Source organism: Nothobranchius furzeri, chromosome 5 (genome assembly GCF_043380555.1).
Source record: "Nothobranchius furzeri strain GRZ-AD chromosome 5, NfurGRZ-RIMD1, whole genome shotgun sequence".
Lineage (NCBI taxonomy): Eukaryota > Metazoa > Chordata > Actinopteri > Cyprinodontiformes > Nothobranchiidae > Nothobranchius > Nothobranchius furzeri.
The window spans coordinates 70,458,435-70,472,892 of record NC_091745.1 but is presented as its reverse complement, the minus strand read 5'-3'; the positions used below and the strand labels follow the sequence as shown (position 1 = coordinate 70,472,892).

General features: G+C 42.6%; 1 protein-coding gene across 1 annotated transcript; it reads right to left on the bottom strand.

Moving 5' to 3' along the window:
* Positions 1-11,055: 11,055 nt before the first annotated feature.
* On the bottom strand, positions 11,056-14,395 carry pou3f1 (POU class 3 homeobox 1). The gene has a single exon (XM_015950059.3). The coding sequence runs from the start codon at positions 13,985-13,987 to the stop codon at positions 12,860-12,862; it is 1,128 nt and encodes a 375-aa protein (XP_015805545.1). The 5' UTR covers positions 13,988-14,395; the 3' UTR covers positions 11,056-12,859.
* Between the last annotated feature and the right edge of the window lie 63 nt (positions 14,396-14,458).

Sequence of the window (14,458 nt, the reverse complement as noted above, 5' to 3'; positions counted from 1 at the left end):
ACATATTTATTTGCCATCACCTGTCTTCTTTGTCTTTTTGATGCTGGCATATCTTCAAAGCCTTTCCCCGTGTCCCATGTCTTTCATTTGTTTAATCTCATCAACACAGGCACTCATTTGGACACATTGAGACAAAGTCACGGTTTCCTACTTTGTCCCTGCTTTAGTCACAATAAACATGGAGGCCTAAGGCCTCTATTTAATTGCATTGACCATGTGCACCAAAGAGATGCCACTCCAATTAATCCCCTTGGATTGTCCTGGCCCACGTACCCCGTGGCAGGGGCATCCCACAGGGAAGGAGCTGGGTGGAGAATCCCACACTGAACTCTCCACCAACAATGGGTACAAAATCTATACCCTCCTCCCTTTACCACCACTCCCCCACTTTAACATCAATTGATGCCTTTCATCTTTACACTCAACCAAGATACACATCCAGATTGACGGGAGTGATTCAAGCTGTAAAAAATGATTATACTTGAAGAGATACTAATGATAAAATCTTGATTTGGCTAAATGCTTTGGCAATGATTATGAAGACATCTAAGTGACCTCCAGTGGGATTTTTAAGGATTAAATATGATCACTAGATACTATCACCAGATTTTTACCCCAATAAAGAATCTGTCACTTCAATGTTCTCATTCACAAACCTCCTGTTTGGGCATATGCACATGTCTCACTGACCTGGGACAAGTGGTAATATTGTGTTTACAAGGTAGTAAACCTACTTTTACAGAATTTCTAAACATTTGCAGTGTCACGGTGGGGAGCCAAGAGGAGGCTAGGACCCAAAGATGCAGAGAACCAGATGACACTGAGTGGAGCAATAAAGTAAAAGCCTTTTATTAAGAATTAATCCAAAGGGGGCAGGAAGCCAAAAAACAAATAACAAAACCTGGAATATCCAAAAATGAATATCCAAATCTAGAGAGGGGAACGAGACAAAGGTGACAAAGACAATGACCCAACAACAGACAGAGACGCAGACAGGGTTATATGCACTGGGAAGTGATGGGAGGCAGATGGGCTGCAGGTGTGTGGGGAGAGAAACCAAGTGAAAGCAATTAACTAATCAGGGAAGAAACTAACATGACCTAAGAGTAAAAACCTAAAGACAAGAAAAGCAGCAAAAATAACAAATATTCTAAGGGGAAGGAAAACTACAAAAACCGGCGGGAAAACACACTAAAGAGACTAATAAAATGAAAAGCTGAACCTATAAAAACTGCAGAGGGGTGACTGGGGGAGACCAAAGGAACACAGGATCTGGGAGGGATAATCTGGATGGCTGCAGACCAGGGGACACATGAGGAACACAAAGAGACACATAAGGGGATTCTTAGAGGGGAATGGAGCACACAAGGAGACACAAGGAGGAGACGCAGACGCAGACCATGACATGAAGGGGAAACGTCCTCTTAAGTTAGTTTCAGTCTTCTCAAGCTTCCCTCAAGCATAAGATTTTAATGAAATAAAATACAAAATGTGTGCATAATGTGTTGGCAAAGATGCCCAAAACATCTTTGGTAGTCCAAGAAACAATTGGTAACCTATAATGCAGCCCTGGTGGTGTAAATCGCTATACAGCCTAAGACAAAATGATTGCTTGCTTCCACGGTCCAGTTTGTTCAACTGCCATGCGTAAGTGTTTTGTTACGTTGTTCTCCTTCATTTACAACAAATGTGCATGAGCACTTAAATATTTTCTTCAATTTGAGCAGTTTCTCAAATGCGTTGTATAAATGCCTCTGGACAACGCTGTGGAAATCCGCAAAAACATTGGGAACTGCTGGTAGGGTTTGATGCCAAGTCTATCCGGAGCTCTTTAGACACACATCCTGTCACCCTCCACCTCTTTTTCACAGGGCACCCCCAGCTTGTGTGTAATTTGAGCCCTGATTAGAACATAAGATAGTGAGTAAAGAAGAAATGGTTGATACATATGTTCTTAGCCAACATGTTGTAAACAGGCGATCGCAGATCTGTTTCCTGTAGATCAGTGGTTCCCAAACTTATTTAGCCGCGCACCCCCTTCTATGCCCCGACCATGTCGACGCACCCCCCAGCCCCCACATCAGGGCATGGCTATATATATATATATATATATATATATATATATATATATATATATATATATATATATATACTATATATATATATATATATATATATATATATATATATATATATATAGTATATATGTATATATACACTGATATAGACTTTATATATATATATATATATATATATATCAGACGTCAAGCTAAACAGACCGGGTTAAAAAATATGATCGACGTTTTCCCCATCACTTTCATTTTTTAAATAGTAATTACTAAACATTCGATACCATTACAATTTAGAGTGCCCAGGTAGCACATAAACAATGCAATTTAACGGTTTTCTTAAAGCAGGAACGTTTAACCTGTACGGCCAGAGCGTTCTCCTTCCTTCTGCTCTGTGTAAACCTGAGCTGATCACCTACTTGTGCGTAATCAAATGTCTATAGGGGGAAAGATGGAAAAGATATTTTGCCTCAGACCGACTTATTGCTGTTTTATGGTGTGGCTGAATCTGCGATCAGCTGCCACGCGGACTGGAATAACAAATGCTGCAGTAACGGGAGTCAGGTTCGGAGTCACTGGCTGGAGCGGACCCGACTTTAATACGTCATCCCAAAATAGAAGCTAACATCTTAATTTGACCTGGAATGAAAAATGTTATAAAACCTCTTAAAAGTTTTTATCACAGAGGAGGCAGCGCTCATTTCTGTCTTCAGTCTGACGGCGCGCCGGAGTTTGTGCAGCGTGCCCGCTTATTGAATCTGTGTGTGTGTGTGCGTGCGCGCAGCACAGCTCCATGAGCCGCTCAAGTCACTGCGTCTCGTTATCGGCGCTATTTAAACCAATGTTGTAAAATGACTTCTGCCCAGCTCAGATGTGCTCACATGTGCACCCGTGAGCCGTGGTTCCGCTGGAACGCGTCTGACCTCTGACAGACGCACTCTGGACTTCAGATCTTCAGCGCGCTGTCAATAGCCTGAATGGGAATCATTTCTTGATTTATTTTGTTACATCCACAATGTTCTGTGTGTGAGGTTTACAATGTCAGAACACCTGCATGAGACAGGTGTTAATTACAATCTGCCAGAATGACTCACCACCTTCAGATTCCTCCAGCATCGTTAAAAATGATCAAATACGGAACATGTCGGCGTGCGCAGGCCAGAGTGCTGAAGCTCGGCGCATTGTTATTATGAAGCTAGGGCACATGTGGAGGACACACACACGCGCGCGCAAAAATATACTTGTTTTCAATTACATTTATTGGGCCCACTTACTTTTTCTTAGGCCCACCCACAAATGAGTTTCTGGCTACGCTAATGGTGACATATGACAGACTTCTCTGAGCTCCGCAGCAAATACACTTTTCACCTCGCGCACCCCCTAGCGGCAGCTCCCTGCTGTAGATCATAGCATCATTCATTCAAACTCCCTTCTCTGAATGCCTTTTTCTTACATATCACCTACAGCAAAAGCTTTGGTCATCATTCATTCAGTTTTGTGCTAACAAGGTAGAAATTAGGACGAAGAACTGTCAGGTAGAAAAAAGGAGATCACTGTAAAAATGGGGCAGGACCATAGCTGACCTTTAGTCTTATTTAAAAATCAAAAGGTTGACACTGCTCTGTCTTTGGGGGAATAGACGTGGGCTGTCTGGAGGAACCAAAGGGGGGAATCCATGGGACTATGAATGACCTTTGGCCCCTTGGGGCAAAGGGTTGTGCTCTGCCAAAATGTTCCAGTGGAAATCAAGGCCGAACCCCTCAAATCCTCCTTTCGGTAATGATTTATGGGGCAGGAAGTGATCGGCACTCGCTTAGCCCTGGGGATGAGCCTAAATGGTATTTTGACACCACAGCGAGATGAGGTTAAAGGTGATCAATAACAAGCCGGTGCAGAAGGTGGGGCAGAAGGACAGACAAGAGCGAGGAGGAGAGAAGGAGGTGGAGGGAGCAGCTTGTTTTAATTGGCTTCTGCTCATTAGTGAGGCCTTTGTGTTCATCCTGGCCCTCATCTCCAGCTCACACATGTGTTTGGGTTTTAGGTGCTTGCTTCTACAGCTGACCTTAAAATGTGCTGCTCATGAAATTATAAGCCAACTCCTGTTCTCACTCAAATAAACCTTTTTTACAATAACGATTATTTCTGCTCATATTCGTCCAATGGGCATAATCCTTATGTCTAAATAGAAGAGTCGGTGTGGAAGTTTTTCTGGTACACCCTCCTCAAACTCGCAAAAGACACACACACACACACACACACACACACACACACACACACACACACACACACGCACACACACACACACACCGACAGTTGTGGAGCATCTCTCAGAAGTGAGCTGATTAGGACCAAGACTGGGGACTGCTTTGCCTAATCATATCTCTGCATCCAAATCATCTGTGTACATTTCTAATTACACGGTGGCGTGCGGTGTCCTTGAGCACAGTGGTAGGCCTCCATTTCATCACTGTGCCGCATCAGTCTCCGCCTACTTGCCTCATTTCTTTTCCTCCCTCTCTCCAAATCCTTATTTGTTTATTCCCATCAGCCTTATCTTTGTTGTTGTTTCGCTCGACCGCGTTCTGAGCCGCGGCACTCATTTGCCTACCGATCCATGTCCCTTGAACTCAGCGTTGTGGGGTGAAGCCGACTCTCTGGGACACTGGCATCAGCTTTTATCTTTTTTTTTTCTTGTTCGGCTCCAATTTGCAGGGTTCACAATGTAACATCTATTTCACCAATACATGAGGAAGATCCTCAGTCGTGGGTAGAAGATGACAGCAAAGGATCTGGATGGTATAGCTGGTGTACGTTGTCGAGCAAGGCCTGTGTTGACCTGTTTGTGAGAAATCTTTTCAAAGCACCCTTAAATGACATAGGTCCGCTTAAAGAAGCATACTCAGTGTATGCAAAGAGAAGATTTTCATCTACTGTTGCTGTGTTTCTTTTTGTATACATTTGATTGGGAGAAGGCCCTGAACATCGCTGTGCGTTCCGGGTTCAAAAGACCTTCCTTATTTTTACTTTTTCTTTTGCCACTGTGTGCCTCTTTGTGGCGAGGTCATGTCTCCCCCCCCCCCACACGCACACACACGGTAAACCTCGTCGCTGAAGTCAAGAGATACGGCAGCACCTTTGCTGTAGTTGACAAAAGGCTGATTTGAAGGTGAGGAGAAGGGACAACCGTTTACTGCCATGTTCTTTTAGGAACATCAATTAACTTTGCAACCTTGTGCTGAAGCCTTTGAGGACTCTCCGGCGGCGGCGCTGCACGGTTTCACACGTGTCGCACACAAAAAAGCATCGCTGGAAAACATTGTGCTCCTGTGTTGTTTCACCGAATGCACTTCCTTCCTGCAAAAATGAACACTCCGTGCAAATGATTGCTTTTATCTCGCCTTCCCCATTGTGTTCTTATCAAATGCTACAGTTGTCACAGGCATTGTTTAATGACAGCCAGATCAAAGAGCCTGCAGTAATTGCTTCCACTGAATGTCTCTAAAATATGACTTTCTCTTCATTGTAGGCCACCAGCAGTAACATCTTTGTGCCGCTGCCTGAAGGCAAGTTCCTGAGATATTAGTTCTCCACTCTCAGAACTGTTAGTCACACTGACAGACACCTGAGGCGATATAAAATGTCCCTCAAAGCCATGAAAGACAGAGACAGGCAACTTCTCTGCTTTAAAAGCTCTGACTGAGGAGCAAAGAGATGCAGCGAGGAGAGCGACTTTCTAAAGCCGCTCTTATACCCCTTCGCGTATGGGGGCCATGCCTCGGAGTCGACATGAAGGCGGAGCCCATATAGCAACACGGTCCAGTATCATAAATAACACAAGACTTCTCCTCTCCCTTCTCACTCTCCTTCACTTCACTGCTGGAGTGTTTCATATGGTAACTAGGTGTTCAATGTGTGGCCACATTGTTGCCCATCTTTCAAGTGCCTCAGAGGAGGAAACCTTGAGGTAGAGGAATAGAAGGAATTTTTGATGAAAAAAAATGCATTATTCTGTTCTTTTTCCAGTCTCCAACCCCTCCTTCCGCTGCCACTTGCTGTGGAAGGGGAGTATTTATTACATAAACGGTAAGAAAAGGAGAGAGGATCTCAGTGGGAGGAAGAGGTGGTAAAAAAAAGGAGGGAAGGCTGCTGTCTTCCTTTACTTGTTGCTGGATAATTTTATGTCCAGACCACTTTAAAGTTACTCATTTGTCTCTGCTAGTCTGGAAAACCTTCCTATAAATGTGAATATAGTCTGGCCACAACTCTGAGACAGATCTTAGTCATGGGATGAAATTTATGGTTGTCTTTCAAACTGTCTCTGCACACAATTGGACAGCGCTAGGACCAATCAGAGCAAAGAACAACATGACAAATTTATTGCTAGGGAAATCAGTCAATGGGGCAGTCTACCATACACCATTGAAGAAGAAGTGGAAGACAGCCTTTTTTTAAAATAATGACTTAAAGCTGCAATCTTGAGGTTTCCTTCTTTTTACAATTCAGTTTGATTTTTTTTTAGAAATATGTAAAAGTGAAAATTTTACCATTTTCTGTGATATAATGTAGGTAATAGTAATTTTTTTTTGCTAAGCTCCTCCCAATTGCGAGTGGCCCCATGCAGTTTGAACTGACTGCAGTTAAACATCAACCAATAGCGTTGGACGTTGGATGTCAATCACAGAGCGTGTGCGAGTGTTTGAGGCATGGACGTAATATTGGGGGGGGGGGGGGTTTGAGACATGTCCCCCCCCCCACTTTTTCCAAAGACAAGTTATGACCCCTGCACTTTTTACCATCCCAAAAAAAAAATATTGCGCTATATTAAATTAACACTGGTTGAGCTCTAGGACCAAGCGGAAAACAACCGTTTGTGTTGAAGCCGGTTTCCCATTAGAGCATACTGTAAAGACATAACCCCCCCCACCCCACCCCCACCCCCTACCCCAACACACACACACACACGCTAAAGTGAAAATTACGTCCATGGTTTGAGGACATATGTAGACTGATATAGAGTTGGCGACCTTTCTTGTGGACAAGTAAGGGTTGGAATAAACATGCTTTTTAACCTCACGTTGGCGAAGGCGGCAAACTGCGTCTTTGTTCACATACTTGCTGCTGCACGGCACTACAAGTAGTACTGGAGCTTTCCGCTAGGGGCAACGGTAGAGAACTCAGTCCGAATAGAGAGCCGAGATTGTGGGTACAATCAAAACACACATGGTGTCAATAAAAGATATATATGAGATATACGTATATGAATACACAACATAATAAATGTAAAACTATGTTTTAGTACTGAAGGCCAGTTGGAGGTGCACGTTTGTAAATAAGATAAGATAAGATAAGATAAGATAAGATAAGAACAACTTTATTTATCCCGAGGGAAATTCTTGTGTCATGTACATGCTCAAAGTAGCAGGAGAGACAAAGGAACAGGTGAAATAGAAATATGATATACAATATATACAGTAAAAAATGATCTACAGTAGTACCCTGTAGGATAGTGCAAAACAAACAATCGCATATCTCAACAAATAAATACATGACTGCATCCTTGTCAATAAGTAATTAAGCCGTCGGTGCAGGCGATTCACAAAAGTGATTAAAGTATTGTGTAATGGAATAAGGGTTTGTAGCAGCATATGATATGATGGGGGGATAAAAACATATTTGAAGTGTTCTCAGATATTCATCATGTTTAAGAAAGGACTCTCATCTCTCTGAGCTTTCGAGAAGTGTTGCTTTTGGCCGAAAATACGGAAATGATAAGAATGACTTAAAGAGAGTGTGTAGTTTCCCTGGCGATGAGGGGCAGTACATACCTAAACCATTGCAAGCAAGCATTAATTTTGTGTTCAAATAAGACCTTACCAACGGATGGCCATTAGGGTCAAAAATCCCTGAGAGTGCAACCTCCAGCAAAATAACAAGATCATCCGATTCCCTTTCATCACTGTCAACGAGTAAAGAGGTAAATGTGTAAAGCAACAACGTTTATTAATGATGAAAGTTTTGTAACCATTTGTTACAAATCAGTAAATGCATTCTGTCCTCAGAGGCTTCCGTAGAAGGAAACATGGCATCCAACATGGCGTCGCCCAGGGACTTCCCGTGTATTTTAGAACTGATTTTTAAGACTATATGTTATGAAACTGCCAGTATTCTTCAAAAACTGAGCATCTTTTGATTAATTTACAACATTTAAATGGATATTTCCAGACATTAATGGTAGAAACTATACATTATCACCTTAAGTTGCGATACATTCGTCAGATTAAAAGAACTCTCTGGATTGTTGCGTTATGTATCTGTATCTGCCCAAGTCTCAATCACACAAAGTTGATACCAAAGTCGTTCCAATCGAGAGCCGTTCCCGAGCCGGCGCCATCTTTGTAGTTTTTTACCGTTGCAGCTTTGGTGCTAAGCCCGCCCACCTTTCCTCTACGAATATATAGCGCTGTGATTGGCCCAACCTAAAATTGTTCAGGCCGATGGTAGACCTAGTGAGGTAGACCTACAATGACTACAACCTATCTGGAGAGCAACAGCAATGGTTTATCTAGATTTCTAGACTTATGATTTCCAGTTATAGTTGACAAAATTAGAATGAGATAAGAATACATAACAACAACAACAACACCCTTTCATCACCAGGTGAAAGCCTCTTTTTAAATCCTTATTGGACTTTTAAAATAATTTCTGCAACCTGTTAAAATCTATCCTTAAAGAAAAACTGGAATCCGAAACCCAGCAGCGTGCCAAAAATCTGATCATGACTCTTTGGCATTATCTTCTCATTTCTACATGAGGACAATTTTGACTCTTAAGAACCTAAAGTACATTATTCAGCTGCTCCTATTATTTCCATAATTGCCAGCGTTGTGGTGGTGTTTGTAATGTCATTAATAACAAGCGTCGGCGTATAATAAGCTTAATGTTATTTATCTGTTGGCAGATAGGTTGATGCTGCTAATCCTCATTCATTTGCTGTGGATCAATGCAAATCCGCTAGTGTGAGTGAAATCCCCCCTCCCCCTTCCAGATCCGATGGTTCCTAATGTATTTTCCCACCATTAACCAGCCATAATCCCTGCTAATCAGCACTAATCCACATCTTCTGTGTGTGATGATACTTCCCCGATGAAGGAGGCATCGGTGTTCGCTGGAGAAGCTGGAGCGAAGAGCTGCCGAGGGCCCGATGTAGAAGAGGAACTGGGGTTAAACTGAAGGGTTTTGTGAGGAGTTCTGCTCATGTATTATTGATTCCAAGGCATAATGGGGCTTGTGTGCTTTCATACAGTGCAGAATGGAAATTGCGTGTCATCAAGGAATAACAGTTGGTGTGAGTCACCATAATTTCTACTCTGCAGGCCTTGTTGCTCTCCCGTAAGCTCAGAGAGATGAGAGTCCTTTCTTAAACATGATGAATATCTGGTTTGGTCATGTTTAATCACCTTTATCTAAAGTTTAGGAAGTAATCAGACAGGTTAGATGTTGGGAGTGAGAGGACATTATATGTGGCGGTGGGGTCTCAGGAAGTAGTCATTCTGCTGCACAGGCACCTCACCCGTAGTGCAAGTTGCTTTGGATTAAAAAAATGCATCTGCCAAATGCGTGAACATATGAAACTGTGCAGATTTTACATTTATGAGTTTATTTGTTCCCTAAAAAATGAAGTTTTTGTATGTAAACATGAGCAGGTGATCGATGCTTCATTCTTGTTCACAGAACTTTTGAGTTCTGGTGATGCAGTACCTCTTTGTAACCAGCAGATGGCGCGTGTGTCTCGCTGTTGTCTGCCACTGGGATTGTGACCATTTTTTTTATAAGAGTTTGACCATCAGGTGCTTCATGCGCGCACGAGAAACCCAATTTAGGCTTTATAAGTTTCACTGTTTCATAATGTTTCCGATAAACAATAAAACTGCAAAATATAAAGTTTAAATGAATCTAAATGACCGAAATTAAGACAACATGAAGGCATGGAAGGGTTTGCTTCACAAGCGCACAAAAACATTGCATCTAACCAAACGAAACAAGGAATAAAAGGAGGTTCGTGCAGTTCCCCGGTTTGATTACCACACATTCTGACTGAAAATATAAAAAGTTGAGCAGAAGTGTGCGCCAGAACTAGAAATGCACCGATGTGAACCAAATCTCTCCTGAAATGTCAGAATGTTGAAACATGCTTAAAGTTTTCTAAATTTTTTCTGGGAAAATTGTAAATCTGGAGGGAGAAGGTTGCAAAGGCAGCGTGAAAAGTGCAGCCATGCGTGTTGATTTGGAGAAATGTGCTGGAAGCCCCACTGGCCTGTGATTTTAGTCGAGTTTGGGCCTAAGGATCCTGTTTAATGATCATATATGAAACGATTATGATAATAATAATAATAATAATAATAATAATAATAACATATAAGTGTCATCGTGGCTCAGATTTCGTTCATTTTTAGACCTTTTCTTTATATTGATGCTTTATATTTTCCATTTTTTACATTTTTGTTAAAGAATGGAATTCTTTTTTTCTTTTTTCGCCTGCAGGATTTTTTGTCCATCAAAGATGTTTTCATAATTCTCTGTCATCATTTATTATCGGGAGAAGAAGCTCAAGTGTTGATTTTAACGGCATTTAAAAAGTTTTTTTACAAAACAAAAATGACAAAGAAGAAAGGACATTCTTTATTATTATTATTATTATTATTATTATTATTATTATTATTATTATTATTATTATTATGTGAACATGTCCCAGAGCAGGAAGGGCCTGAGGTGTCAGCTCCTGTTTTAAACGGTGATTTGTTACATAACGGGTCGGTGCTGCGCTGTTTAAACGGATCAGCCGGTGCGCACTGCGCCTCCCGGACCGACGCACTGACCTGCTCCCAACTCCACCACCACCAGCTTCATCTGATGCAACAATAAACAAAAACAAACAAACAAACAAAAACATGAACGATTCGGATCTAAATGAAGACAAAAGACCACCTCTTGTATATATGTTTTATGTAAGTAATAAAATATTACTATAACATAAATATAAATGTGACTTGGCAGTCAACAATAAGCAGTCAACATACAACCAATGTAGTAAACAAAACGGAGAAAGGGAAACAAAAACATTTTTAAATCCACTGCAACAAAACCATCGACAGAGCTAAACAAAAAAAGCTCCAAACACTTTCAAGAAATAAATATTTATATATATATAAATGGTCAGATTCATAAATGAAATATTAAAATATCTTCTTGGAATTAGTAAGTGTACAAAACTGCCCCGAATAGAAAGAAAGAGAGAAAAAAAATCAACAAACAAACAAACAAAAACAATATGTCAGAACAAATACAAGTTTACATATTGGACATATTTACAGATTCGCAACATTTTCTGTAAAACGTTCATTTTTTTTATTTATTATCATTATTTTTTTTCCTTTAAAAGAAAAAAACCCTCATCTGTATTGAACAGCACTGCCGAATGTTTTTATTTGTTTTAATTATTATTTTTTAAACTGGTCCAACACTGAGAAATGACACAAAACGCATGAGATTTTTCAGATTTCCTGCACCAAAAATCAAAATAAATATATTTATAAAGAAAACTCCTGCCGTTACTCACCAGGAAACGAGTCGTTTTTCTTTTCTCCCACGTCGGCCTGTTTTATTTATAATACAAAGAAAAAGCATAAAGGAACGGAAACAGAGGAACACGTGATGGTGTTACAGGCGTGATGTTCCGCAGCGGGGGCACCGAGTTACCTGAGTTATCATTACTTTTCATTTGATCATTGAAACGTTGGAAATAGCAGAGATTAACAGGCAGGAAGCTGAGCTGACAGCGCGTTGTGGTAAAAACCTGTAAACATTTAGGCCTTTTTTTCTGTTGGAGATCCGACAGATGAGAAAATTATAATAATACAATAAAACAATGAATAAGTGCTCCATGCAAATTTAATTTAACAAATGCGAATTTAGAGTCGCTTCTGCAGCGTCCTGGTTGCAAATTTCGACTTTGTCAGCTGCAGAAACTTTATTTTAAGGCATCCAATCAGAACTCACCCGTCCTGCACTGGACATAATAACTGAAATGAACATAATTTTTTTTATTGTTTTACCTTTCAGGTGCCTTAACTTCCATCATTAACTCTAAACAAAAGGAAACAAATGTTGATCTGATGAGTTACAGTAAAAAATAACCAGAAGAGAAGGATTTCCAAGGCAAAACATCACACTTGATATCATAAAGTATGTAATATTCAGAAATCAGGTTAGTCGGTTTGAGCCTGAAATAAAAAAAAAGGTTCATTCAGTGTGGACTGTGTGTTTCTGCAGGCTGCACCTGATCCTGGTGAGCTCCTGGTGCACCAGGAGACGAGCTGCAGCAATGTTTACCTCACATCTCCACATCACATTTTGGTAAATAAAGATCTTTGCCTTGCTTTAAATGGAATCAGCGTTTTTTTTATTATTATTATTTTATTATCTTTGTTTCTCAACATTTCCCCCTTCTGTCATCTACTGAGTTCTCCAAATACTAAAAAGGCAAAACTGATCTGTTCAACTTTCCTCGCGTCTCTCTCTCTCTCTCTCTCTCTCTCTCTCTCTCTCTCTCTCTCTCTCTCTCTCTCTCTCTCTCTCTCGCTCGCTCTCGCTCGCTCTCTCTCTCTCTCTCTCTCTCTCTCTCTCTCGCTCTCTCTCAGGAAAACAAACAAAAAGCCAAACTTAAATACTGTAAACTCCACTGTCTCTTTCCCCTCCTCGTCTCTAAATAATGGGATTGTTCATGAAAACAGTTACTGCACAGGACTCTGTAGTGTGCGGTGTAGAGGAGGGGTCTCTGCTTGGGAATATACGTCCTCCATATTCGGGTGAGGGACCCCCACTGGCGTCATTCTTTTCTCTTTTTGTCTCCTGTTGCAAAACCAAACGCGGACAACCTCTTTCTCCAACTGCAGAGTGCCGGCTAAAGTGCTGATTTCGTGAGCAGATGGCTTTGGGCATTTTAAGAAATGGTTTTCCAGCGCTCCTTTCACCCCCACTTCAATGGAGGTCCTCTTCTTTCGTTTCCTGCCCTGCGCAGCAATCTTGTCCAAATTGGTGGGACTGCCCGTGTTGGAGTCTGTCTCCTCCAGCCACTTGTTAAGGAGCGGCTTAAGTTTGCACATGTTCTTGAAGCTGAGCTGCAGCGCCTCAAACCTGCAGATAGTGGTCTGAGAAAAGACGTTTCCATACAGGGTGCCCAAGGCCAAGCCCACGTCCGCCTGCGTAAAGCCCAGTTTGATCCGCCGCTGCTTGAACTGCTTGGCGAACTGCTCTAGGTCGTCGGAGCTGGGCGCGTCCTCGTCCGAGTGGTCCTGATGGTGGCTGAAAGCCTGCTGGGGCGACTCCATCTGGTTGTCGTGGCTGCCCGTGTCGTCGTGGAGCGGGTCCCGCATGCCGTGATGCAGGGAGCCGGGCTGGGGACTCAGCATGGCGTTAAGGTTTGTGTATCCAGGCTGGGAGTAGACCAGAGACTGGTGGCCGTTGGACGCAGGGGACAGCGGGGACAAGTGGTGCGTCGTGGCGGGCGCCCACGAGCCGTGGTGCGTGCTTTGCGTCTGCTGGTGCACCAGGTGGGATCTGTGGTGGAAGCCGCTGCTCAAGTCGTCCCTGCTCGCCTGCACGCTGGCTTTGTGCTCCTGCTGCCCGATGTGGGTGCCGCTGGACCAGTCGGTGTTGGAGGTGGGCAGCCACTGGTGGTGCGTCAGGCTCATAGGGTGCCCCGTGTTGGTCGCTGCAAGCCCTTGCAAGTACTCGTGGTGCATCATTTTCTGCACCTCTCTGTAGGTCGTCCCCTGGTGCATCCTATCCGAATCCGGATGCATGAGCGGGTTGGACGGTAAGGAGTTATTCCTCGGAATATACTGAGCTGTTGTCGCCATGGCTCCAACTTGGAAAACTGACGAGCGCTTCGGAGGTCTCCAGGCTTTAGAGCCAAAAACGCAACAACCTGCTTTGGGAGGTCTCGGCGTAGCGCGAGGACACGCCCCCCTCCGCTAGTATTGGCTCCTCTCCGATCCGAACCCACTGGGGAGAGACTCGATAGGCACAGCCTCTCGCAGCAGCGTGCGGCACATTTTGCGCGCAGGATGGATGATAGAGGTCCTTCTTACATATGTTATAGAAAAAAAAAACATATGTTCTACTTATGAAATGTCTCTTTGAGTTTTTAACAGGACGCCTCTTGTTGTGTGTATCCGCTCACACTCTTCCTTCTAATTTAAGAGGTGAGCAGCAGCGGGTCTGATTAGATTCCCCTGGATTGGATCGGTTGTTTTGCAAATAACCACGTGGGGGAGTACGGAGATCTTTTTGAAGGGGTTTTAGCCCCCCCCCCCCCACACACACACACA